General features: G+C 33.1%; 1 protein-coding gene across 1 annotated transcript; it reads left to right on the forward strand.

Moving 5' to 3' along the window:
• Positions 1–286: 286 nt before the first annotated feature.
• Positions 287–3,776, forward strand: Smp_028210 (calcyphosine/tpp, putative; the record flags this gene model as incomplete). The annotated part of the gene is made up of 5 exons (XM_018790979.1): positions 287–420; positions 467–644; positions 675–755; positions 2,618–2,746; positions 3,675–3,776. The coding sequence occupies 5 exons, from the start codon at positions 287–289 to the stop codon at positions 3,774–3,776; spliced, it is 624 nt and encodes a 207-aa protein (XP_018645771.1).
• Between the last annotated feature and the right edge of the window lie 21,936 nt (positions 3,777–25,712).

Raw genomic sequence — 25,712 nt, forward strand, 5'->3', positions numbered from 1 at the left:
TTTGGAAGGTAGTACGTACAAGAGCCTAAAGAAACACTGCATATATGTGGCATCTTTACATCTTACAGTATAACTAGGTTGTCCATTCTTTACTGGAAATGTGGAGATATTATCACATCTCGAACGTTCAAGTCACATTTACATTTAATTAATCTTCCTAGGTTTTAGTTTTCCTATAAAATCTGTTAATTCAGACAGTTGTCAAAACACTCGAAATTTGTTTATCTGTTTAAATTATCTTGTTCGTATCGATGCTCGCTTTTGTACTAGCGTCCTGATTCCTGTAATGGAAACAGAACGAAGTGACAAGTTGTTGCAAGAAAAAGCAAGAAAGCAACTCGCAAAAGATCTTAAGCCCATTGAAAAGCTCAGATATCAGTGTCTTTTACGTGGTGCATCCGGGATAGCCGGTATAGGAAGGTAAATATCTAAATATTGCTGGCTTTTAATGTTCTTTTAACAATAGACAATTTCGAATTATTGATGATGACGGGAACAAAAAACTTGACTTTAAGGAATTTTCGAAGGGGTGTAAAGACTTTGGTGTGGATCTGTCCAAAGAAGAAGTTAAAGAGATTTTTGATGAAATAGACACAGACCAGAGTGGATTTATTGATTTTGATGAGTTCCTAATATCTTTAAGGGTAAGATTTGACTATTTAATAAAGTTTAAGCCCCCTATGAGCAAGTGTAGACTTGATGTATTGAACAAAGCATTTCTGAAAATGGATAAGACGAAAGATGGTGCAATAACGGTAAGTTTCTTTTATGAATTCTTTTTATATTCAACCCCACAAGATCGTACATCGACCTAAATTGGAATCGTTTTAACCTTTGACGATGATAGTTAGGTCGGTTTTTATTGTCATGTTCCAATTCAATCACGACTCACATCACGGTTAATAGATTATGTCAAGGAATTTAGAAATATAAAACCCGGAAATATCTATTAGTTTATTGGAAAAGGAAGTGGAATAAACCAGATACTGTCAAAAGTTAAAGTTAAAACCCGTTCTCAGTCAGAATCGTTGCGGAAATCGACTATTTATGACAAGTCTGCATAGGCAGTGGGTATCACTCGAAGAAGTTTCTACACATACAAACTTTAAATCAAATCGAAAAACTAGTCTATTATTATTGATGCTCGAGAAAGAGAGAGTATGTCAAGCGAAATGTGTTAATTATAATCTCAATAAACACTTTTGTCATCCACATTGGGATTAAACAATTAAAATACACCAACTTATTGATCCGATATGTAGGTAAATACATAAAGTATCGTAAATAATGTTCCTGAAACTGAGTTCATACACATTATGGCTTTGCAACCTGTTAAATTATTACATCTTCACTTAAATGCAGCAATAATTTTCCTTTTTTGTTCAGATTGCCATTTTGTACTTTTGTTCACAAAACTTAATAAAGTCCTAGGTATCTTTATCTAAGTGATATTAACTATTGAGAGTAACTTACTGTTTTTGAAGTTAACATACTATAACTGAAGACTCGTTCGCTTTCATCTTTATATCGCTTTCTGCAATTATCTAAATCTCCCAAATGTTGCTTAGTACAATTTCTCGTACAATCTCATGACCTTTGATCTATTTGGCCTCTGAAGGTTGTATCATAAGTTATAGAAACTGCGTTTATCATAAGAATTTATACACATCATAATTAATATGTCTTATCCTTTTTCACTACGGTTAGCAATATATAAGCAAATGATATTTTAGCAGTGATTACGATTTCAAAATAAATGCTCAGAAGTGACATTTTATGTTGTGCCAGTAAAATATGCACATTTTTTCCATAGATGTAAGTGATAGAAGTCAGATACTGTTTTAACAGATAGGGAGAAACCGACATTTAACTTTGAACACCTATAAAAAAGCTTTGTTTTTACCGTAATAAGATGCGTAAAGGAACGATATCACAAATATTCTTCCAAATAATTTAGTTTGACTATGTTTCAGTAATGCTTAAAGAATGAGTTCTTATTAAACACTTTTTATGTACTGAGTATTTAAATGATGGTAGCTTCAGCTGCAAATTACCACATTTTTTGGTGTTTACATTTAATGTCAAATGGTTCTATTACAGGAGAGAAGTGAATTATTTTGTTTTTTTGCAACTTCTCTCAGTAACGTAATCCGCTCTCGAGGTTTAAGGCAAAATTATTCCTCAAGCTAATCGAACTTTAAGTGTAAATTTACCAAGCGATGTGCTCAAATCTCTGTTATTACGAACTATTCATCCCTTAACTTACTTAATCCTTGTAGTTGAAAAATATTGAAGAGTTCAAAAGTGTATTGTGTAATCATGAAGAGATTTTTTGGATGTAAATGATCCATTTTTGTACATGCCATGGACATCTGAATTTGAGGAAAATTATAGATGTCACTTAATACATTAGATGTAGTCGTTATTAAACACTAGTTGAAAACGCAAGAGTTTGTCCTACATCGAGTTAGTTCCAGTTTTCCTGGTGCAATCATTCTTCACTTATCTTCAAGAATATACCATACTTTTACTGAGATCATTGACTACTATGTAAGTTACCTACTGGTGAATTCAATAATTAAACAAATCATCTGATTTTTTGAATTGCTTATTTCAGATTGAAGATTTAAAAGGCGTATATAATGTGAAAAATCATCCAAAGTTTATAAATGGAGAAAAAACTGAAGATGAAATTCTAGTTGAGTTTTTGAAAACATTTCAACCTCAAAACAATGCTGATGAAATTGTAAGCAGTTTTGAACATATGATTTTATTATTCTATGAACATAATTATCATTGACATTCAGTTTTTTTTTCAGATTTTACGATATTTTTCTCTGACTGCATTATGAAAAGAAGTCCTGAATATTTTTTGTCCGTAATTTTCTTACTATTTTTAATTTTATGTATCACTATTGCCACACTTTTTAATCCTTTCCTTAATACTCAGAACATTGCAGTTGTTTTGAACTTACACCTACAGATGTAATATTTGAATGCAGCAGAAATTTTCGATTTCATTTAGACATTAAGTTATCCGAGAATAGTATTCAAAAGTATGATGCAACAAGCTGTTTGATAAAATTTGTTTTGTTGTAAACATAAAAATGAAATATTTGTGGCAGACATATGTCTGATTTTTAGATTTTATAGACTTTAAAATTGTGCCATTATATACTATAATTGTCATCGCAAATTCATAACAATAACAGATCCTCAGCTCTAACACTTGATCTGATTATATCATACCATGTAGTATAAATAATCTATCCTTTTAAGCGGTAATTAGAAACCTATAAAGCAAATGAGTTTATACGGAGACAAGGTAAAGTTTATTATTATTTTGATTCCACCAGTTATAAACATAGATAATTTTCGGTAGAGGAATTGATTTGAGAAAAGCAACATAAGATTTAAAAATTTACTGGGTATTCGAAAGCAGAAATGAATAATTGTTTCTTATTAGTTGTCAATGTTTTGAGAGTGTATATATCTTCGACTTTGTCGAGCACTGAAATCGGGATAATCACTATTTCTTGGTAGTTTTAATTTACCTAACATTTTTATTTAACACAATTTACATAATTGTCAACCATTGATATTCTAAAGATAAGTGTTTTTCCTCTATATTAATTGTGATGAAGCAAAAAAAACACTAACTTTAAATATTTCAGGTGACAAGAGAAGAATTTTTCAATTATTACACTGGTATCAGCGCATCAATTGACAATGATGCTTATTTCGACTTAATGATACGACAAGCCTATAAAATTTAAACTGGACAAAGTTTGTTTACTCAGTGTATATATTTATATACATGTATATATGTATACGTATGGCTTATTTTAGGCAATTTTTTAGTTTGTTGTGTGTAAAAATTAAAGCGTAACATGTGTCAACTGCTATATACTGTGCACATGTTGATGATGATCTTATATCTTATATATATAATCTTAATACAGTAAGATATTATTGACAAACGATAGTCAGGTCATAGCTCAATAAGTGAGTAGACTTTTATTCAACACGTTAGAACTTCAAGTCTGTCACACAGTAATGTAAGCGACCATTTAATGTAGATACTTTATAGCCCAATAAACAATTGTATGCTAGGATCTTGAATTAATATGTACGTATATATGTATGTGAAAATTCCTTAGTAAGTCAATAAATGTTTCATATTTACATTATTACGAACGAAATATTTATTTTTTGTACAAAAGTAGGGTCATACAGAAGTTACAGATATTAACTTCTTTTATAAAATTAGTTCTAAGCTCTTGCAATATTAATTCATTTTTGCTCGGGATGTGACAGAGTCTGAACTAATTTTGATTTGGGCTAAAATCAGTGGCCTGTTTTTTATAATTCTTAACGTAACTTGTAATGAGTAGTTTAAATAAAAGAAAGATCTGCAAAATGTAGAGCATTTCTTAGAAGGACCTAAAACAACAGATGTAGAACTTTGTTTTATTAAAGTAGACAATGTAGTTATTATTTCAGAATGATTGTAGAAAAATACAAGAACAAAACTAATTGGAGAAATAGTATTGAAACAGTTGAAGGAATTATTTAAAAAAACGAACACGATGCTCAACACTTTAAAAAAATAATAATTTTCAATCATATGGTTTTATTATTTCAAAGACCACAGAGTTCGAATAAATTATTTTTTTATTGGTATATCCGTGAGGGCTGTTCAACATCAAATTAGTTTCCATCATTAGCTAATACCAGACGGAAGATCACTAAGAATCCATGAATACTTGGTGGGTATCTTTTATGGCAATGAACGGTTTTCAATTTTTCTTTAGCTGATGTCATTTGTGTAACGAAAAATAGCATTAAAAATTGATAATAATAATAACTATTATTATAACTATATATCTATGCATGAATGAGTGAATTGAATGCTTTCTATGTGGATATATATTTGTTGTTCATTCATAACCTGAGTTTACTTTTGTGTTGCTTAGATTTTGCAAATGCACTATCGCATTAACCTTTTTCACATTAGCTCCATATACCCTGTTTTTATACTGTATATTTATAATCAGTCCATGATCTACTGATAAACAGCTTTTTCATGCTAAAGTATGTTTCTCCGTAAACATGTTTCTTACCTAGCATAGAAGAGTATAAACCTGAAAGAGCTCTTAGAGCTTAGCGTAAGAACTGGAGAGGCTTGTAATCGATCATGAAAGTGTTCACTCAGATATAGTTTGGCAGTGATATCTAAACAACTGTGGTTTGATTAATCGAAAAATTATCCCACCAGGCTCCGGATAAAATGAAGAGTAAAATAAAACGAAGACTGGAAAAATGTCCACGAAATAATAGCAAGCGATGGTGGTCAGCGAATGAAAAGGAGATGGAAGAGACAACTGTGATAAGTAATAAGAGACGACTGTTCAGAATTATAAAGTAAACAAGTATTAAAAATGTCAGCTGTCAGTGACAGTTATTCCGAAAAAGACTGGACTATAATTGAAATAATGAATTAAACAGTCCTATAGGGCTTCAACTACCTTCTGGTTTGAGACTATAACCAAACAACTTGAGTTAAATAATAATAAGTATGGGCTCCCTCAAAATGTTAACGAAGATGAAAAGGGCATATCTAATCTAAGAGAAGGAAGATTAGACTTATTTACTTACACCTGACACATCTCATCGAGGAGCATAGGCTGCACACCAGCACTCTCCATCCAACCATGTCCTGGACAACCTTTTCCAGTTCTTCCGAGCTGCTACTCATCCTTTGGATATCTGCTTCAAATGCAGACGATGCTACTACACTGGCTATCTTCACATACATTTGTTGACCTGCACGGGATATAAAAGCTAGGTCATCCACGAAGTCCAACTCATCTAGTTACATCCAACCCGTCCATTATATTCCGTGATTCCCCTTAGATATCGAGGTCTTCATAATCCAGTAAACCACTAGGGGGAAGGGAAAGGGTGAGAGTAGGCAGCCTCGTCTGACGTAGGTCCTCACATGGAATGCGTCTCGCCATGCAACACCTTGCACTATAATCAGTCGTATAAATTTCGTGTGTTGTTGGTGTTTTCCTCATGTAAACCACAGTGTTCAAGAAGGTTCCATAAAGTTCTCCTATCCATACTATCAAATACCTTCTCATGATCAATGGAGTTGATGTATAGTGACGAGTTCCATTCAATTGATTGTTCAACAATTATCCGTAATGTCTTGATTCGGTCTGTACACGACTGATCCTTACGGAATCCGGTCTGTTGATCTGGAAGCTGGACGTCTACTGCGTCTTTCATCCGGTTAAGCAACACTCTGTTGGAAACCATTCCTGGTACTGACTGAAGTGTGATTCCTCTGTAGTTCTCACATTTGCTCAGATCTCCTTTCTTCGGTATCTTGATGAGGCGTCCTTCTTTCCAGTTTGTCAGTGACACTCGTTCTTCTTGGCAAATCTTCCTGAATAGAATGTGGAGCATGTTTGCAGTCACCTCCATGTCTGACTTCAGTGCTTCAGCTGGTATATTGTCAGGTCGTGCTGCCTTCTCATTCTCCATTTGTCTGATATTCATCCTGTTTTCTTCGATCGTTGGTGGAGTGACTCTATAGGAAGGTTTGTGTGTGCTACTTCAATGTCCGGTGGATTCATTGGAGCTGGTCTATTCAGAAGTTCCTCGAAGTATTCTACCCATCTTTTCATCTGTTCTTGTCTTTCCTTCTTTGTCCTTGACAGGTCTTTCAGGTTTGCTATATCTCCCTGCTAGTTTTTTTCTTTGTATCATATAGTTGTCTCATATTCCCTTCTCTTGCAGATCTTTGCTTTGTCGTTGCTAAGTCTTCCACATATTTCTGCTTGTAGCCTCTAATGCTCTTCTTCACATTCTTGTTTGTTTCTGTGCGTTTAGTTTGTGCTTTGACCCTCTCTATTGTTGTTGGTATGTTGTTAATTGCTGTCTTCTTGAATCTTATCCAGGCTGTCGATAGAGATCCATTCCTTATGATGATGTTTGCTGCATCCAAACACCTCCTGACACGTTGATGTTGATACTTCTTTGATCCGTTTCCAGTTGTCCTCCATCGTAGTTTCTTCTTATTTGAGTAGATCGTGTAGAGCTAGGAACCTGTTGTTGAGAGTTATCTTGAATTCATTTAGTTTGATAGTATCTTGTAGGAAGGCTGTAGTGAACATTTGTACTGTTGTTTCCCCAGTTTTCCGGTGTTTCTTTAGCTTCAGTTTCATCTTGGCCACAACTACGTGGTGATCTGAATCTATATCAGCTCCTCTCCTGATTCTCACATCTTTCATTGTCCTTGAGAATCTGTTATTGATACAAATGTGATCGATCTAGTTCTCTGTGTTGTGGTCCAGTGAGATCCATGCAGCTTTGAACATGCGTTTTTGTGGAGATATTGTGCCTTCTATAACCAATTTGTTGAGTGAACATAGATTTGCAAATCTCTCTCCGTTTTCGTTTCTCTCACAGTCCATGTCGTTCCATTATATCTTCATATCCGGTGTCGTCCATTTCGACTTTGGCGTTTCGGTCTGCCATCAGGATGTTCGGCATTTCTTTCCTCGTGACCGGAGTACAGCAACATCTTTCCCGAATGATAGTCCAGCTTTATTAGTTAGATTGAGTGACTCACAGATTTAGAACATACAGATAACGTCGTCTTGGCTGGCGAAAAATCCGACGAAACGAAGTGTTTTGATTTATTTGAGTAACATTGCAACCATGCTTGGGATACGTTTCCTCCCCCTGCCACAGAACTTATGTTTATCAACTTCTAGGTGTGTCGATCACTGCACTTATCTTCGAGATGTCGTTGACCCTATTAGGTCATTGGCTGACGTATTCTCTGCTCAGATAGAGAAAGACCGGTTGGATGCCTGCATTACCTACAAGGTCATTTTTGGCCGACAAAGAGACGAGGAAACTTGACAGCAGTTTACTCTGTTTTACTTGGTGATTGCTAAACGTAGCCTTTAGAAGTAGAAAACATTTTCAGGTTACCAGTACTCAATCATACATATTTTCAAAGTATGACTTCGGATTGGTAGAAAGATTGAGTTTGTCATGGTCAGGTTAGATGTAAGGTACCATACAAAGATGAAAACTCGGTTGATGAGGCTGTCAATTTTCGTTGATTGAGGTGGCTTGGACATGCGTTACTTATACCCAGCCACTGCCTACTTCAACCAGTGTTGTTGAGTGAGCTAGAAGCAGGTTGAAAGAAAGTTACGGATGCGTGAATCAAGATATGAGATTGGTTGTTTTGGCTGATGCAGACTTCCTGGTTGTATTACACGCGATAAACACTACCAGTGATTGGGGACGTTAAACAACATAGATTAGAATCTGTTACAATGGGAGGGATACATTTTCTTTTTTCGTACACTTCTAGATCCTGAGTTTTTAGATGACTTTATTTCTGTAATTGATTCTTTCTGCTTAATTTGCAATCGTTTTTAATATCCCTGATACTAATACTGTGTTGAAATTCATTTGATTAATTTTAATATCCTTTTTATAATTTAGTATGACAATTTGGTTTGATGGACATTTGCGTTAAATTCTACTGAACACAGATTTTATCAATAATTTCTACCCCTTTTCCAATTTTATTTTCTTTGAAATTAGATAACTCGTGAAGAATTTTTCAATTACTACTCTGGTCTCAGTGCATCTGTTGACAATGACGCTTATTTTGATTTAATGATTCGATGCTCATTTAAATTATAAAATAACAACTGTTAATTAGTAAGTAAAACTGAATGGGTCAGTGAGAAACAGGCTAACAACAGAGAAGGAAATGCTTTATTATTTTTTTTGGTTTTGGTTAAGCTATTTTCATATATGCGTATAGTAATATAAAATTTATAGTTTTAGTTATTTGCTTTTCCTTTATAAAAAAAAGATTCAATCGAAATCGTCTTTCCTGTTTACTATTACCATTATTATTATTATTATTATTATTATTGCTATTATTATTATGGTAATTATCCTCGTTTGTTCTTCCCAATTTTGTTTCGTTGTTTGGTCGTTTTTATTTTGAAACTTATTTAAACATATTGCCTTAGATTGGTTTTTATCCGTCCTCTTTGTTTTGAAAGTATTTTATCCGTTTTTCTCAGTTGTATGACCTCAATTTTTTTTGCAAGAGTTTTGTAATATTCATTTAATGTTGTGGTTGTAGTTTGTGTTTCTATATCTTTTATTGGGTTTCCTTTTTGCTATTGAATATTTTCCGAACAAGCTCAATATATATATATATATATATATATATATATAGGTCTACCTCCTGTCTGTGATAATACTTGCTTTGTTTTTGTTAAAAAACATTTCAAGAAATAAAAGACCTTATAAATAACAAAGCGTCCTTTTTTTTCCTGAAATCACGAGCCGACATAAGCTGGACAACCACTGAAGACTAGAAAGTGTTAGATAGGTGTTTCACACTAATATGGTACATCCCAGCAGTGAAGATCTAGAATCCTACTAAGAATGGAAACCAAGTATCACAGCGAGCATTTAATATTTAAACCAATGAGTTGGCATCCATTGAGTGAGATTTATAACTTTAATCAATCCGCGATATTGCACAACAATCTTCCTTTGACTTAGGCTAGTAGTTAGATGCGTACAATATTGAATGCTCGACAAGAGACCTACGTTCGATAACGGGTGAGTTCGTTGATGTGCACTACCATGGTGTCTAATAATAGGATTAAAAAGCTGTCATGTACTTTCTACCTTTCAATAGCTACCTTAATTAAGTCATTTCGGTAACTCAGTAGCACTCGACAATCTACACCCCCCACTGATGTTTGTTTTCTCTTGTTTCCAAGAGTTTCAAAGTTAAATGTTTTCTGCTGATTAGTGTTTATCAGCAGGATACCAGGTCATCAAAGAAAAATGAATTTTGATTAATAGATATTCTGGAAAATTGAGAAGTTTTGTAATTCAACTCAATATAGATTAGTATTTAACGGTTTGTGCATTCTCATTAACCAGTCTTACTGATGATCAACCGGTATGTGAGACGCCTTTAGAGGAGCTTTAACTAATGTGAATTTATATATCTGAAGAATTAATTAACAATGAACAAGTTTATCGACTATAGAAGTTGCACCGTTTGAAAACAAGTAACCCATGGTATTTCACTTTACTTTTTGGACATTTTGAACATTAATTAGATATTCGATTACCTTCACAACTCACTGTTAGATAATATAGAATTTATTCTTTGATCTATTGAACCAACCTAAAAAAAAATGCTTCCTTTCGAATAAATGGGTTTGCGTATTTTTTTAGTGGACGTTACTTACCAAATAAATGAGTCACAAGGTTGTAGTTCAAGAAAATGGATTCTATTGATATGCTGAGGTAAATTTATAATTTCAGTATAGACGATGAACTGATGTTAGGTACAGTGCACTTGAACTAAAATGCATACATTACCACTGTTAATTTTACTGGGAGGATGTTAATATTTTTCTAACTTTGTTTGAGCGAAATCCTTTTTTTCGAATTTCTATCTCTTGGTTAGTTCAAATAGTTGTTTGTTCAACGGTACTAAGAACCCTCAGTAGAACCTAAACTACCGTTTTCAAAACATATAAAACTTAGTACATACGGAAGAGATAGTTATTTTGAAATGATTCTCGCAGGACACACATATACCAACGAAATCGGTCAAACATCAGTCAAGAATATCAACAAAGGGATACGTTAAACATTTTCTAATAATGATATATATACAAACAGTTGATAGCACCAAGATCTTGTTGAAAATTAGTACTTAAGAACAAAATTAGTAAAGTCATATCTTACGACTTCAATCGTTTTGTATTAAAAACGATATTAGTATTGAAAATGACTTTCGTTATTACAATAATCCTATTGTTAAATGAAATATTCAAATTATTATTTGCCTAATGTATTTTTGAATACAATGCATCACTGGTTATCATTCCAAATAAGATAAAGTCTATTCGGATTTCAATCTTTCAACTCTCTTCTACTTTTGAGAAAGCAACAATGTACATAAATTCTTAAATGTGACCAAAATTGAGTCATCAATCATCACGAGTTGATTTAAACTTATGATATTACTGACCACAAACTGATTCGTAAGTTCAATAACTTACTATTTCCATCACGAGGTTTAGCAGTCTTTAAATTGATCTGAAGACAAGTCTTATCATTTGTACTTTTAGAGATTTTAGTAAAAAGGAAAGCTCCCATTAACTGATTTTCTTGTTATGAATGTCGATATTAATTTTTGGTGGAAACTGTTTTCAAATTTAACCAGGTTAATCTCTCCTAACAAATAAATACCGTCGAGTTTCAGACAATGAACACTCACCAAATCATTTTCTTAAACAACTGAATATTGGTATAGTAAAATACTAGTTCCTATCATATATTTGTATCGATGATACAAGTAGCATTTTCAGGTCATTTTTCTTGATTTATGCTGGTTTGAAGTAGACTATTCTGTATCTTGCATGATGTGGATGAAATAATGCAATTTATTTGCTCTAGATAAACGGAATGGAGTAAAGTACACATTCCAGTTGTATTGCGAAGTAATCTGGTTTGAATTTCAAACATGGATTACAAGTTCTTCTTTGTTAATATATTTACAATTATTCTTTGTGCTTAATTAATCCAAGAAGGGAAGTCAGACCCTATTATGCCAGGGTTAATATTTCCTAGAATACTTTTCTATAGCATTTTATAACATTTATGTATTCTTTCCTAGATGTTTTCTCCAAATGACTTTCATCCAAAGTAAAGTATGGCTAATGCTTCAAGTGAACATGATATGAACATTAAATTTCTGTTGGATAAATGAAGGAGTAGAATTTCATCCATATTTATTCTGTTAGTAATTTACTTATAGCTTTGATTAGACATTTTATTAGCCGAAGTGTAGTAATTAATATAATTACTAGCTGATTCATCAATCACCTTCATCTAATTTTCTTTATTTTAATAGGATTATGATTATTTAAGATGATAAATGCATAGAGTAGAATGCTTCAATTGGCTTACAATATATACCTATTACGAGAAAAAACCAACCACTGTTTATTCTGCGCGTTTTAGTTGAGTACACCCGTAGTAAAATCAAGCCAAAACTATTGACTACACTTAAGTCGTGAAAATAAACTACAACTAACTAATTGAATGTGATAAATCACACAATTTTAAAGAAAAAAACTATATAGATGTTACTCAATATAGATTGATGCTAGTTGGGGTACCAATGAATACCGCGGAGCACTGGAAGATTGCTTTCTCCTTATTTGGGATTAATTAGCAGAACATATGTGTGCCTTTATCATGTATCAGCGATAAAATCTCATGAAGAAGGCGTTACTCTACTTAGAGTTCCTGAATTCAATCCTTGATAGGACCCTTGAGTGTTCATTGTCTGAAACTCGACGGTATTTATTTGTTAGGAGAGATTAACCTGGTTAAATTTGAAAACAGTTTCCACCAAAAATTAATATCGACATTCATAACAAGAAAATCAGTTAATGGGAGCTTTCCTTTTTACTAAAATCTCTAAAAGTACAAATGATAAGACTTGTCTTCAGATCAATTTAAAGACTGCTAAACCTCGTGATGGAAATAGTAAGTTATTGAACTTACGAATCAGTTTGTGGTCAGTAATATCATAAGTTTAAATCAACTCGTGATGATTGATGACTCAATTTTGGTCACATTTAAGAATTTATGTACATTGTTGCTTTCTCAAAAGTAGAAGAGAGTTGAAAGATTGAAATCCGAATAGACTTTATCTTATTTGGAATGATAACCAGTGATGCATTGTATTCAAAAATACATTAGGCAAATAATAATTTGAATATTTCATTTAACAATAGGATTATTGTAATAACGAAAGTCATTTTCAATACTAATATCGTTTTTAATACAAAACGATTGAAGTCGTAAGATATGACTTTACTAATTTTGTTCTTAAGTACTAATTTTCAACAAGATCTTGGTGCTATCAACTGTTTGTATATATATCATTATTAGAAAATGTTTAACGTATCCCTTTGTTGATATTCTTGACTGATGTTTGACCGATTTCGTTGGTATATGTGTGTCCTGCGAGAATCATTTCAAAATAACTATCTCTTCCGTATGTACTAAGTTTTATATGTTTTGAAAACGGTAGTTTAGGTTCTACTGAGGGTTCTTAGTACCGTTGAACAAACAACTATTTGAACTAACCAAGAGATAGAAATTCGAAAAAAAGGATTTCGCTCAAACAAAGTTAGAAAAATATTAACATCCTCCCAGTAAAATTAACAGTGGTAATGTATGCATTTTAGTTCAAGTGCACTGTACCTAACATCAGTTCATCGTCTATACTGAAATTATAAATTTACCTCAGCATATCAATAGAATCCATTTTCTTGAACTACAACCTTGTGACTCATTTATTTGGTAAGTAACGTCCACTAAAAAAATACGCAAACCCATTTATTCGAAAGGAAGCATTTTTTTTTAGGTTGGTTCAATAGATCAAAGAATAAATTCTATATTATCTAACAGTGAGTTGTGAAGGTAATCGAATATCTAATTAATGTTCAAAATGTCCAAAAAGTAAAGTGAAATACCATGGGTTACTTGTTTTCAAACGGTGCAACTTCTATAGTCGATAAACTTGTTCATTGTTAATTAATTCTTCAGATATATAAATTCACATTAGTTAAAGCTCCTCTAAAGGCGTCTCACATACCGGTTGATCATCAGTAAGACAATAATAATTTGATAATAATTTGAATATTTCATTTAACAATAGGATTATTGTAATAACGAAAGTCATTTTCAATACTAATATCTATCAAAACGTTTTTGGAAAACATAGTATTTTTAAACGGTTAGAAGTCAGACAAGATTGTATCGTTGTAGCACTTACATTTCCTCAGAAAGACTAGTTCTTCATACGTAGTATTTGTGCGAACTTATGCTTCTTTTGTTCTTGATTGCCCGCTGATTACGAATTACAAATATAATACATTCATTCGTGCTCATCTAGTTATATCTGCCTCAAATTGTACTATTTTGTGAGTTCTTAGCTGGCACATTAATTCGAATACTTATAATTATCATCATATTCGGCTTCACATTAAATTGTAGTGATTCACTTGATTTATTCCAACTTTTGAACTGACAAATTAATCTCCTATTTTTGAGTCATCGTGTACACATAATATATCTCTGCTAATTATTCAACTGTAACTCCGATGACTTCTATATGTGCATTTGTCTATTCATCACTTACCCTAATCGATATTTGTCATTAGCTTACGTTTATCTATCTGACTATAAAATTTTAAACACACTTCGCTTAAGGTCTGCATTCAATAACGTTCGTAACAGATGTATTAGTGAATGGAGACATTTGTATTTCAACTTGATAAACGATTGTTTTAAACACAAGTAGGATATATGTGTTCCGTTACCATTATTATTGTTCGATTATACTGGAATCAACCATGAGCACTAAAAACTCATTTCATTCTGATTCATCCAGACAGCATGTGTTCTGGATTTTATTACTAACCAGCATAGTCTAGCTTAAATTGACTCATGAATTCAACCATTAAATTTAAGTGCATTAAAATAAATCCTGAAAAATGTTAAATGACTTTATAAATCAAAGAAAAAAATGGTATAATTAACTTTTTTAAAGGTCATTCAATATTTCGCATGATTTACTTGTTACTACGGTAAAATCATACAAATAAGTTTGGTCTAAAGAAAAAAACAATTAATTTCAATGTCCATTATCTAGTTTTATGACTTCAATAATTGATTGTTTACACCATTTGTTTGAACTTTCACTAACGTCTAATGAACATAAATTAACATAGGATAGTGTTAAATGTTCGATTTCAATTGAATGGATTCATTACAACTTATTTCTTACTTAATACTCATGTATAAACTCAAACTAACATTAATATCACTTCAGCCAGAAGTGTTATTTAGTTCAAAAACTACTCCCTGTAGGCTTTGGTTGTATATGGTTTGTCTAGTGAATATACGAATTTGTTTAAATTTGTGGAAAACTCTGGAAATTTGTGTAATATTGTGAGCTGTTCATGGAGATTGTGCATCGAAGAAAGTTGTAGTTTTAGGGGAATCAAAGGTTTCAGGTAGGGGTGCGAAGACTACAAAGGTGGTGTAAGGCTCGGACAATCATCTATGAGGCAACCAAAAAACCAATCTTTTAAGAACCACGAAAGATGTGTTTAGCAATGGAAACGTATATGTATTGTCATGCATGAGGAGTATTTTGTTGAAATATGTTTAGTCGGGTAGTTATAGATTCTATGTGTTTCATGAAGTCTGTCGAGTTCATTTAATAGGGATTGGTTTGGATTTACTTTAAACTTCAGATATACTTTTCTGATGATTTGGAAACAGTATAAAACTGATGTTCAGATATGATTGTTGCTTTACTGTAAAACAATCGACAGTAAGACATAGAGCACTATGTGATTGTATAACTAACAATAATTGTCAAAACGCTGGACTAAATATGATAATTAATAATTCGTTTTAAAGTTTTGGTGTTCTATGATGATCACTTTTTTTATGTCCTTGATCTGTCTACCCAATAATATACAGAAAATTACTTATCTCGATATCTGACACGATAGGCTGACTGGTTCAACATTGAGGCCAGAAACGAGTGAGTCCAAATTGACATTAATAGTCTTGGGCAGAAATGAAAACTATTTGATCACCTGATTGGTTGACAAGCGAGAGAGAGAGATGAGTCAACGAGTAACACTACTTGACTGAGTCCTGATTTCCGATTCAGAATAATGTTAAAAGATATATGAATAAATAGATGACTGACACGACTACAACGTATAAACAATTAGAAAAATACAATTGTTTCCCAGATAACCATTAGGGTAGGAAGATGAAGTACAAAAGCTTACGGTTAAATTACAATAACATTGAAACAGAAAAGGATACGGCAGTGAATCATGCATCAAATGGAAGCTTACAGTTTATAAAAATAACCAGGGACAAAACTAAATGTTAGTATTTTACAAACTTTGAAATGAGATAATGTTCCCAAAATTAGCTTCCATTGTTCGTCGTGACTTCTTTATTTCTCTGTTCACATCAATATTGTATAGATGAAAATATGATATATATATATATATATATATATATATAGTGACGACCTTGGTTAGGTTAATGATTCAATTACTTACGATGGGCTAGCTATTCTTCTATGAGGCCTTGAGATAACATACGATCTCTCTGGAATCGATTAGTCTTTTACCACTCCTTCTTGATAAGGTTTCCTCTTTTCCTTCAGTTGAGATAAGGATAAATCAAACCGATATTCTATCAACCTAATATGAGGGTCCTTATTTCAGTTATCATAAACGAATAATAATCAAGGATAACGGAATAATATCAGAAAACAATAATAAAACGACTCTGTTTTTTAACTAATACTTATCGAAGATAATAGCCAATTTTGAATAAAATCATAATTCGAATTCCCTTTTCATGAGTGTATACAAAAGAAACAGTACCTTGGTTAATTAAAGATCGTTTAAAGATAAGGGCAGTATATTTGGGCGGATCCCTAATCAGGTCAACTAAAGTATTCTTATAAAATACATGAAGTGTTGATAGTTTGGATAAATGGATAACTAGTTGCATGCAACTAAATTAGTGTAGTTATTTTATAAACTCTTTGTTAAACATTATAAATTATGTTCTACATAATTATACGTGTTATGGTTACTTTGTGGGGGTGTTCAGTAGAATACGAAGGTGATGTTTCTTTCTTAACTACACATGTCTTTGAGTTTCACGTCATGAACTGACTTTGATTAAAAAGCCTTCCAAAGCCAGGAAAATAATTAATTGAATTTATAAATTTAAACCACTGGACGCCAACTCAACGCTTACTATGAAGCCTAATGGTCCTGGGTTCGATGTCTCGTGGTGAATTCCCGCTGATGAGCCTCATACGAAAGGGAAACAGCTGTGCAGTGATTCTTGACTTTTAATGGTTGTCTAATCAAAACCAATTCGTGATGTGAGATTTCAAACTTATCAATCACTATAACACTCAATAGCGATCTATATTACGTAATACTACATGTTTCAATAGTGTAATAAGACGAAGATTATCAGAACTGTGACGATATATTAGCTCAAAACATTTCGAACAATCTGATCACACATATACTTGTTAAGAACATTTATATATAAAAATAAAAGGTCAACTAGACTCGAAATGGGGGTAAGGATAGAAAACGATAATAATAATAATAAAAATAATGTGAAAACAATTTGAAACCTAGTCACTCTGGATAATAAGCTAATATTACTAGGGTAGGTTTAAGGAGAGAACAAACTGTTTTTGAATACACAAAGAGGTTTAAATTTTCATATGGCTAAGGCTTCAATAAACCTTAGTATACGCCCTTTTACACTTTTAAACAACACAACAAAAGCCGAGTTTAGATCAATCTTATGACCTGTTTCGATTTTATGTTTAGCAATAGAGGATGATGGATGTTTATCCTCTACTCTTATTGGGTCATTCGACTGTATTTGTTTTTGCAACCATTTTGGTACATGTTCACCCACCTTAATTTTCAGATCACGATTGCTCCTCCCTATGTATGTGTGACTACATACACATTTAAATTGGTAAATGCAGTGGGATGTGACAATCGATTTGATGTCTTTTAGGTTTTGAATGAAGCATGGACCTCGTTCTTTCTTTGATAATGACCTTCGCTGCACAATACGTTTTGTTGATAAGCCTTTGTTTCAATAAAAGGCTATTTGAATCATTTCTAAATGGTAAGAGGATGTAGACAGGCTTTTTTTCTACCGAGGCTACAGTAGGTCTCACTGTGTCATGAACTTTCCATCTATTGATACATTTAAGTGGATAACCATTCCCCAATAATGTCTTGTTTAACAACTTAACATCATCATCAATAGCGTCATTTGTGCAAATACGATAAAGCCTTTTAAATAGGCGCCTTATCAAACTCCGTTTGCATTGCACAGGGCAAGGTATTGACCCGTCCACGCCGGTTTTCGAAAAATGGATCGTTTGATTGAGCCATCTTCTCGTCTGTTTAGAAGTATATCTAGGAAGGGAATAATCCTACATACTCTTATTTATAGGTAAACGGATGTGAGACCATGGAATTGTGTTTTAATTTAAAGACCATTGTTTACAAAAAGTCTATAATGTAAATAGATGGTAGAAAGATATTTCAGAACATGGATTAACATATATATATATATTTGATGTTGTCTTATAATAGGTGAACTAATTTAATTCCCGTAATAAAAATTATTTTATGTGAAAATTTCGTTTGCAAATTTGATTCCGAATTCATTTTCATAGAAAAAAAAACACATTCAATTTGTTAAACGTGATAACTAATTTTTGGCTAACTAAAGAGAGACAGAGGGAACAATATAATTGACAGTTTCATGACAATAATCAATGTTTAAAAGATGTTAATATGTTAATTGAATAGAGACTGGCATTTTAAGAACTATCTGCAATTGTGTTTCAAATATTAAACCATTAACTAATTAAAAAATGTAGGCCTACCTAGGGTGAAATTAATACATAAGAAGTCATAAAATTAACTAACGTACATAAAGAAACAGACCAATATATAACTAAGAAGGTCAGACTAAAGTGAATGGACGAGCAAATGTAGTCTTATGCTTCATAGGTTAAAAGAACATGTTGATTATCGATAAAACACAGTTGCTGATTTCGATGAAAATGTAATAATAACGCACTTACAAGAAAAGGTGCTGTTTTGGGAGATCATTTTATGAGACTGTGATTAGATGTGTGCGTAAGGTTATTATATACAAATAACGTTAGGGCGATGTGCGTACGGATTAGATACCATATTTTACTGTATGAAGGATTACAAAGAAGTATGACTTTTTCATATGGATGAATATTTATAACATACTGTTTTTATTTATCCGCGGATGTTGGAAAAGCCCAAAGGACTGTAATACGACAAACATTCGTGTATCCTTGATAGACAAGCTCTAAAATCAATGTTCTGATATTTATGGCAGGAAGCGTCCTTACTAGTTGCTTCTAGAATTACTCTTGGATGGTTAAAGTCACACTTACAACTGTCATTCAAGCATTTGCTAGTAATACGGAAAAATTTTACAAAAAAACTAAGTACTGCTTCTTAGCATATAAATTCACAGGTAAAACACCGGGGTTAGAAGTGTATCCTGTGATCAGCAGCGACCATGTTCGTAAGTAGAGGCATCAAAGGCATTACATAAGAAAGCCGGAGCACAATTTTAAGTTGTAAATGCAACAGAGCTAAGTGTGATACTACTCAACACACTAGATAAAAGCCTGATGCCAAAACAAAACTCCAATATACTCACCAGTCAGAAATAACCACATGGCTAGTGAAAACTGACGGTGAATTCTGGATGCAGCGCTTGTACGTATGTACATCGGTTCGAGTTGCCACACCCCTTTAGCAACGAGAGATAAATTTGCCGGGCAAAATCAATGAATAGTAGAGGTAGTAACAGTAGTAATAGGAAAGACTAGGCATCCAGCTCCCAGATTTCAGCTAAGATTTAAGTTAATTTAACTGCTAAATATGAATCATCATTCTGAAAAGTCTCAGCAGTTAGTCCATTAAACCTTGCTGCTCTTCGTCACTTTATATCAATTCACAGATAATTTTCATTTAAACATTAAAAATTAAAAACACGAAGTTCAGAGACGGAATCTCTTTTCAACCAATTTATTATCAAACTGTACAATCGTATATATATGAAAATTTTTTGTTAAAGTACTAATTCCGTGAGGAAATGTGAACACTAATAACAAAGATGATGTAATAGAAAGATTATAATAATCGATTACGTAATACGAGTAATAATAATATGACCTTTAGTTATCATAACAAAAACATTTTATTCATTTTAATCATCTTTTTATATTCACTAAATCTATTGTTATTACTCGTATCATGTAATCTAGTATTACATCAATTCACCATTTAGGTCGCCTGGAGGTAGTGAGTAGCTGAGGTGTGGTTGAAGACCAACTGAACTGGTCCCTAAAGTGTTTTGCCCATCCGTTCAAACACATGGATTGAATGTGAATAATAATCCCGATTTTTTCAGAGAGTTTCAATTACATCCGGATTTTTAATACCCATTTGTTTGATAAGTCTGAATAGTTGTGACTGTCACCTATCGCTGCTGCCTTTTCCGTCTGTTTTGCTTTCGCTTCCTACCACTGCTCATGATCACTGAGTAGTCTCTTTAGCAGCATATGTTTATGATGCCTGCGCCCCTCATCGTGTTTGGGGCGAGACGGGATGAGCTTTTGAGTGCTGTCAGTTCTGTAAGCGTTGCTGATTTCCAGATTTTTCTTAACTTTTCGGTTTAAGTAGCCGGTAGATATCACTGCTGTTTCCACAGCTTTTTGGATATCATACCAAGCTACCTCAGAATGGATATCACTTGTATGGTTGACTAACTCCTTCTAAGTTGTTTCTGAAATATATTCCTAACTTTTTCATCATTAAGTTGAACTTTAAATAATTTACTTGCTGCGGTTCTTTCTACGTCCAGCAAGATACATGCTTGTACTAAAGCATGATCCGGGTCCAAACATGTACTCCAGAATGAGCACCAGTCTTCGGCCGAGCCTCTTCAAAGTTGGCTGATGAAAATGTGGTCTATTTGAGTCCATCGATTGTAGAGATAACCATGTCAGACGATGTTTCTCCTTATGTTTAAGGTTGGTATTTGGCAGAAAAAGACTGTTATCTGAGCAAAATTGCAACAGACACTCGTCATTATCTGTTCGCTTTGGTTTAATCTACCTACTTGAGCATTAAAATCGCCCACCATTATTACATCAGGGCATTTAAAATTTTGGACGTTGGATAGTTTCGTATAAAATTCATCTTTAACTTGATCTGAGCTACGATTAGTGAGAGCGTAGGTAAAGACAATGGCGTGCGTCTCTCGCTTTTCAAGTTCTTACTGTCCCGTCCAATCACACTACACACAGGCGACTGTCTATTAGGATCCAGCCTAACAGAGCCTCTTTTGCTTTTGAACTTAATACTATACCTACTTATGGTGTTTGAATGAACCAATGATTTCTTTGCATTGATGACTATTTTGATTTTGAATTTCAAATACAGTACATTCATTCGTGCTCATCTAATACTTCTTGATTGAGTTGTGTTATTGCTGGGATTACTAGTTCATACTACCATTCAAATACTTCAAATCATCATATTGGCGTCGTATTTCAGCCTGTGATGGAACGGTTGGATATACATTCAGATTTTAATGCTTTTGAGGATAACATGGAGAGGTTCGAAATCTGGACTATGACCAAGGAAGATGTTAAGGATTTTAATATTGTGCCCCATTTCCTTACATTCATTGGAAAAGAAGCATACAGCTTAATAAACACTTTGGCACTTCCAGACTAGCCGATTTCACTCCCTTATGCAACCCTCAAGCAACTACTACTGGACCATGTAAATTATACAAATTTCGAATGCGGTAAGGGAGAAAATTCAATGAAATGACTATCCAGAACATCAGGAATTCCACTACTTTACTACGTCGTTCAATATGTAATCAAGGTTAATCAGATAACAATTCACTGAGTTGTGAACAGTTCACGAAGATGAGCACAAGTTTGGTAAATGCTTGTTCTGTGACACGTTTCACCCATTTAATTCACGTTTATTTCGTAATTCTAAATACTTTAAATGTGGTAAAACTGAACACATTTAGTCAGTTTGTAATACAATGGTTCATTTCGCTGAAACTAATGCTAAAATTTGTGATTCTACTAAGTTGGATGTTGCTAATGATCACTTATCTTTGTTCAAGACTTCTAGAAGCGATATAACGTCATATAGCAGTTCAGAGTTGAATAAAACCTAGAATCATTGTGAGACAAAAGTTTCTAACCAACCAACATCTAACCAGATTTCTCGTGTTACTGTGCCAGATATGGTTTGTCACGATTCACATATTTCTGATGAGTGTTTCTTACAACTCGGAGAATAATATGTTGAATGAGTCAAATCATGATCTAAAACCGGATTCAGTTTTGGTAGACGCTTATTTTTTTAATGATCCATTATTCTCTAATGAAACTCTTAATAAATTTGAGGGAAGTATTTCAGAAAAATCAAATCCAGATGTCGTATCAAATGCTATTCATCGTCGCGATGGATTTATCTCTAGAGATATTCCAAATGAATGTGATAAATATGTTCCCAATGAGTCGAATTCTAGTCACATTTCTGATGTTATTGTATCAGATGTTGGGTATTCTCACGAACAATATATATTCAGTAGAAACCCTAGTCAGTGGACTGATGAATCAGAGGGAATAGCAAGTTTTCCTGAAGCAATCAGAGAACCAGTTTACCCAAATATGAAGTTTGCTCAGGCAGATAATGCAAATCAAGTCCAAGATTATCCTAATAAGTATGAGGCAAATGCATGTTTTCCATTTGATTGTTTTGCAGGTGAATCAAGCCTAGATGAATCACATGTTAATTACACATATCAATACATATTTATCTGTGTGTTGTAATATGAATAACAAAACGAATATGTATCATAATTTTTGTGCAAGTCAAAGTCACATGATGGAATGCCTCAAATAACGTGTCAGTGTTTATCCCCAAATACTCACATATAATAATCGAATTGTGAGATATAAGAAGATAATGCAAATTAGGAACGTCGAATTGGTTATAACATTGCGACGTAAGGACCCAACATTATTTCGTGAGGGAAGATAGTGTTGGAAAGTCTATGATGCAAATTCTAGATATCAGTGGCTTCACTACACAACCGATATGATGATTGTATGCAATTCTAGGAATCAGGTGAGTCTGTCCCAATTTTGGTTGTTAATTCTAATACCAATGAGTATTCTAGATCGTACAGAGTCCACATCTATTACACAGTCGGGCAGACACGATGAGTCTAAAGAGAAGAGGTGCGATTGATCGCAGAAATCTGGATCCTCATTTAAGCTGTGGCGGATGTAGTGTTTGAATGAACCAATGATTCTATTGTATTGATGACTGTTTTGATTTTGAATTCCAAATACAGTACGTTCGTTCGTGCTCATCTAATACTTCTTGAATAAATTGCGTTATTGCTGTAATTACTAGTTTATACTACAATTCAAATACTCTTAAACATCACACTACTTCGGCGAAGTCACTGGAAGTAGCGGTGGAGTCACCAGACACGCGAAGGTAAATCGTGCCGGTCCCTCATATTGACGAGGTAAGGTTAGATGAATGACTGCGTATGGATCCTGTGTGGGTATTTCAGATATGCAGCATACATCGACGGCGCGAGATCCTAGAGTCCTGGCTAAAGAAGCCTGTTGTTCTATCTGACACAAAGTTGTAACATTAAAAGCTCCAACTTGTAGTTTAGAGAGTGGTTTCAGGAGACCAGGAAAAACATCTCATGAACTAAAATCATTAGCATTGGCGGTGCGTGGTGACAAATATATACGAGAAGGGTTAGTTATTTGGATGGGAGAATTAATAAAAGGTGAGGAGGGAGTTTCCACCTGTTGCTCTTCTAGAGCTACCAAATAATAACTGGAATCAGTATATATCGATTACATTACCACCATAAGGCACAAAATAAAAAACATTAGGGATTTATCCAAGTAGTAATTTGAATGTTTGTTTAAAACACTTGGTAATAAAAGTAGCCAAGAGAATAATAATTTTAATGTTAACAATATTTCATGTTTGATTTCTAAATAACAATACAAGTTTTGTATCAATTGAACAAATGTTGTCACATTGTGAGTGCAGTTAAAAGTCTAGACTATGCAGAAATGAAAGAAGGGAGTGTTGTTGTTGCTGCGAAGTAGACCTATAGAAATGCAATAATCAGATTAGCATTTACGGAGCAGAAAAATAATACAACGAAGTAGCATCATTCTTTCCAGCAATAATGATAACAATGACAAATTGAAAAAGAAATGAACAGATCCGTACATGATACAATATTGATGAATACATCATGAATTAACAGTGACACTGTTGGTTATCATACCACTGTATTTTTCGTTTTTCTTTCTAGGACCTTTTGAGAGCACATACATACATTGTTCGTCATTGTTACCTCCTTGTGTGTTATTAATCATGAGGATATAGAATATGGCAGTCGAAATAGAAAATGACGTAAAGAAACAAAACAACACGCGATTGTCAAAAGAAGTACAAACAATGAACAAAGTATGTAGGGATGAAACACAAAATAACAAATTTGAAAAAGAAGCTGATCACAATGCGTGTGCGTTGTTGCATTTGCACACATAATACAAGAAATGGAGGCTCCTATATCCTGTATCATTTATTAGTATGTATGATTATGTAAAGGAAAGTAAAAATAAACTTGCAATATTGAGTATGATTATTAAAAAATCTATACGTAATCATCAATACAAACTAAGCAGACAAAGACGAACGTACAGTTCAGTGTTGTTCTCAACACTATTACTTCTACTACTGATATCGTTTTACAAGCAGTATGTATTTCAGTAGTATTTAGGAAACATACACATTACTAATCCTACTATGCATTGAAACAAAACAAAACAAAATAAGTACACTGGGTAAACTACTGAAATTGTGGAATTCTATTATTAGAAAACATTAAGAAGTAGGAGGGGAGTGAAATAAGTAAATAATGAGTAAAGTGAAAAAAACAAACAAAACCCAATGTCACTAGTTGATATGTTTGTTCGAATACAATTTATAATTGAATACAGGTTTACAACATACACATATATACATAAAATGTACTGTAGAAAACATGTAAATGCGATAGACTTTTGCGTACTTCCTCCATATATCTTGTATATTAAGATTTCTTTTGTTGAATCGAGTAATTTGAACAGATATTGCATTTAGCTACCAAACAATAGAGTATAACCGGATACATGTATGTCTATAATAATATAAATTAAAAGAAAAAATACAGTGGAAATTGTTTAACAGCTGTAAGTTACAAGTCAGAAATCAGTTGTTATTGGCAACGGTTGAAATGATAAGATGATTTACAATTTAAAGACTAATAACTAACTAATCAGTAAAAAAAAGTTATAATACAAAAAGGTTTAATTGGACTCGGTATATTTGTTGATAGATCAGTGCACGAGACTGTAACTAACAGATTGCGAATAAGTTAGGAATGGTAAATCGCATAACAGGAACCGATTGGTCGGCGGCCTATGCTCCATTGGGAGTAACAGGCGTAAGTAAGTAATAGTTATCCAATAGGAATGTATGTAATAATGGTCGATAAATAATTCCTAACACTTACCATTGATTTATTCTTTGTTCGGATGTAATAACAATAATAATGATAATAATACAATTTCACATATTTTTCGACTGTTGTCATTTGAAGAAATGTAAAGTTAAACAGTAATCGATAGCTGTCATAAAACAATATTATATAACTTCAACATAGTAGGAATCACATAACAAGGTAGAGATGATCAGATGACAATTAACTGAGCACTTAGATAATCTATTTTTTCCAAGTCATCCATTCATAATGATAATCATATTATCCTTTAG

The sequence above is a fragment of the Schistosoma mansoni genome (assembly GCF_000237925.1).
Source record: "Schistosoma mansoni, WGS project CABG00000000 data, chromosome W unplaced supercontig 0115, strain Puerto Rico, whole genome shotgun sequence".
NCBI classification, from domain to species: domain Eukaryota; kingdom Metazoa; phylum Platyhelminthes; class Trematoda; order Strigeidida; family Schistosomatidae; genus Schistosoma; species Schistosoma mansoni.